At 56.8% G+C, this 3610-nt stretch overlaps 1 protein-coding gene across 1 annotated transcript; it reads right to left on the reverse strand.

Moving 5' to 3' along the window:
• Nucleotides 1-23: 23 nt before the first annotated feature.
• On the reverse strand, nucleotides 24-3253 carry CUNH3orf80 (chromosome unknown C3orf80 homolog). Its single transcript, XM_070022828.1, has one exon. The coding sequence runs from the start codon at nucleotides 3251-3253 to the stop codon at nucleotides 2636-2638; it is 618 nt and encodes a 205-aa protein (XP_069878929.1). The 3' UTR covers nucleotides 24-2635.
• Nucleotides 3254-3610: the final 357 nt, after the last annotated feature.

Consider the following 3610-nt stretch of genomic DNA (forward strand, 5'->3'; position numbering starts at 1 on the left):
AAACAAAGCAGTAGAGTCAAACATTTCTACTAAACCCAGGTTTTATTTACTGATGGAAACAAAACTTGTTTGTTAGGCAGGAAAAAAAATGGAAGACTTTGTTACATGATTGGTGTAGAGTAGAATTACCATTTTATGCCAATTCTGGATTTTATGGAGAGAAACTTCACACAGCTGATAAAAGGAAACACATATGATCTGTGCTCTTGTAATTTTGCTGTAAATTGCCTTGGAATGATAAGCAGTGAGTACACTTAGTCTATGCTCTATGCACTGTTCTTTGGGTATGTAGATAGAAATTTCAAATACAGGCTAAGTACAATAAATGTTGGGAGCTAGTGGCTCATACCTGTAATCATAGCTACTAAGGCGGCTGAGATCTGAGGATAGAGGTTTGAAGCCAATCCACACAGACAAATCTAAGAGACTCTTTTATCTCCAATTCACCATCAAAAAGCTGGCAATGAGCAGGCCACTGGTGGCTCAGACCTGTAATCCTAGCTATTCAAGAGGCTGAGATTTGAGGATCATGGTTGAAGCAGGAAAGTTCATGAGATTCTTATTTTCAATTAACCACAGAAAACTGGAAATAGAGTTGTGGCTCAAAGTGGTAGAGCCTCAGCCTTGAGTGAAAAAAACAAAAAGCAACAACAAAAAAAAACCCCAAGTGGGTATGCAAGGCCCTGAGTTCAAGCCACAGGGTTGGCACACACAGGCGCACGTGCACGCACCCATACACACACAAAACCTTAACAGAATATGGCAACTTTCCAGTTTGTTTAAATGGCTGTCATGTTTGACAATATTTAAATAACATATTAGCCTATATGATGTCACATTTCATGAAGTTTTTTTTTCACTCTTTTATCTACTTATAGCTTAAAAACTGCTTTTAAATGACAGACACAGCCTGAAATTTTTAACATATTCTCTAAGTCACACATCAGATAAAACTTGCACAAAATTTTAATGTCCTTCTGTTTTAATGTACGTTAAATTTTTCTTTGTTTCCTCCATGATCAGGCCAGGCACTTAAAAAAGTTTAAACCATTCTCTTTTATTACAATCCTGACATTAAAAAAATTTCCCAGATCTGTCAGATATTTTTTGTCAACATTTCAAAGTTTAAAATAATCAAATTTAAAAAAAAATCAAATTATCCTCTTCCAATACAAGTCAAGATACATCTTATTTTCTGGCTTCTCAGGACTGTCCAATTTCATTGGCAAGAGCAGTGCTCTGGACCCGTGTAGCCAGTCTTTTTCTGTTTTGAACACAGAGTTTTGAGCTCTTGTTGAGCTTTTTCCTCTCAAGTTTGGCACGCTACCATTTGAGCCACACCTCCACATTGGCATTTTGCTGGGCAACCGGAGATACAAGTCTTTTAGCTTTGTCGGCCGGGGCTGATTTTGAACCTTAATCCTCAGACCTCAGCAGCCTAAGTAGTCAGCATGACAGGCCTGAGCCACTGACACCCTTGACTAATCTTTCTTGAGGTACTGGCTTCTCCAGAGAAACTTTGGTATTTGAGTTCGTGCTCTCCCTCGCTTATCATAAGCTGCAATAAGTACAGGGCACCCAATGTACATTTTCCATCGTGTGTTCGTGTACGTTACACACCCTGCATTATTAACATAGGTCCAACTGCCTTCTGCTTCAAGGACCTGTCATGGAAGGGGAGAACTAATGACACCTGCTTTTTTCTTAAGACAAGGGATTGTATCTGTCCCGTCGCACATTACCGCAAGATGGCTTGACAGGGACGTTACAGGGGTCAGGCTGCTGGCGTCTCCACGCTGGGGCTGTACTGCAGGAGAAGTGGAGTGGAGAGCGAAGTCCCGCCGTGCTTCTCCATGAATGGATGCACCAATGACACACAGCACAGCACATGGACCTGTGTCACGGCGATTCACCGAAGACCTAGACTGCGTACGTGTGCTCGTTATAACAGTACTAAAAATAAAACACACTCCCAGAGAGCGAAAACAAGACGCCCTTCGTATCCTTTAATGTCACGTTTCCCAGCGTGGCGGCGCCTCTCTCCAATTCCAACAGAGCGCCGAGGGGGTGCTCAACAGAAGTGACAGCAGAAGAGACAAGGTGAGCAACTTCCTGGCCACTAAATTTGGGGTGTGAGGGGGGAAGATAATGATCTTGCTTTGCCATCCATTCACACGAAAGCCCTGCTGCTGCACTCAGCACAGGGCAACGATGCATAAAACAACAGCCACAAATACCTCCCCGGGTTACCGAGAAGTCCAGTCGAGGTCTCGAGTGCGTCCCGCGCGGCCCCGCGTCGGTCCCGGCCTGCGTCCCGGCCTGTGTCCCATGCGGGTCCACCTTGGCGCGAACCCTCAGCGGTGCCCGTCCGTCTGCTCCCTCCGGAAAGGGATGATCTCGTCCCCGAGTGCGGCCCCGGCGCTATCCCGGCCCAGCGATCACGAGTCCCGGCTCCCCCCTCCCCGACCCCTCGGGGATCCCGCCTCGGCCGGGTCCAAACCGGCGCGGATTCGGACTCGGAGGGAAGCAGGCACTTTCGTATGATCGGAGCCGGGGCGGCCGAGGGCACGCAGGCTGGGGACGGGGAGCGAGCCGGGGCCAGCGGGCCGAGGGTGCGGGCGGGTCCCCGGGGCGCTCAGACGAGCGGGAAGCGGCCCTCGCCGCAGTCGGGGCCCGCCGGGCCGGGGCCGAGAGGCTGCAGCCGCAGCGACTCCTCGTAGCTGGGTAGGTGCCTGACCTCCTCGTAGCTAGGCAGCTGCGGGAAGGCGGCCGCCGCCGCGCGCAGCCCGCGCCCCGGGGCTCCGCGGCCCGCGCCGTCCAGCAGCGAGTCCTGCGAGCCAGCGGCCGCCTCGTCCCGCAGCAGGGCCGGCGCGTCGTCGTCCTCGTCGGCGGCGGCCCCGTCGGGAGCTCCCGGGCGCCCCGGCGGCGCGGCCGCCCCGGGCCCGGCCTGGTCCCGCGGGAAGCGGCGCGGGCTGGGGCAGATGATGCGCTGCAGGAAGTAGCCGATGGCGAAGAGCACGAGCAGCACGAGCAGCCCCGAGAGCTTGCGCACCAGCCAGCCCGCGCCGTCCAGGAAGGCGAGCAGCGGCGCCCGGCAGCAGCGCGCGGCCGCCGTGCCGTTGCCGGGGTCGCGCTCCGCGCACGCCGGCTCCGCGCAGCCCGCGCCGCCCCGCGAGGGCGCCACGAGCGCCAGCAGCCCGAGCAGCGGCAGTGCCGCCCGCGGGCCCTCGGCCGGCGCCCCGGGGCCCCGCATGGCCCGCGCGGGGCGGGGGTCCGCGCGACCCCGGGCCTGCGCTCCGTCCCCGGCCGCGCCGCCGGCTCCCCGCGGCCGCCCTCACCTGGCCACGCGGGGCGGGAGGAGGAGCCGGGCGCGCCGTCCCCTCCGAGGTCCCCGCGCCGCCCTCCCGCCCTGGGCTCCGCGCCCCGCCCTGGGCGCCGGGACCCCGCCCGCTCGCCCGCCGCGCGTCCTCCCCGCCTCGCCCCGCTCCGCAGCCGGCGGGCTGGACCCGGGCGCGCGCGGTCACCTAGCGGTCCCGGGCGGGGCGGGCGCGGCGCCCGGGGCGGGGCTTTCGTGGCCGGCCGGCCCGAGTCCTCGCCAGGACTGGCGAGC

Source organism: Dipodomys merriami, unplaced genomic scaffold (genome assembly GCF_024711535.1).
Source record: "Dipodomys merriami isolate MVZ:Mamm:240054 unplaced genomic scaffold, mDipMer1.0.p SCAF_154, whole genome shotgun sequence".
NCBI classification, from domain to species: Eukaryota; Metazoa; Chordata; class Mammalia; order Rodentia; family Heteromyidae; genus Dipodomys; species Dipodomys merriami.

Excerpts from the sequence above, each read along its gene's own strand:
- CUNH3orf80 (XM_070022828.1), bottom strand. The coding sequence starts at position 3,253 with ATGCGGGGCCCCGGGGCGCCGGCCGAGGGCCCGCGGGCGGCACTGCCG.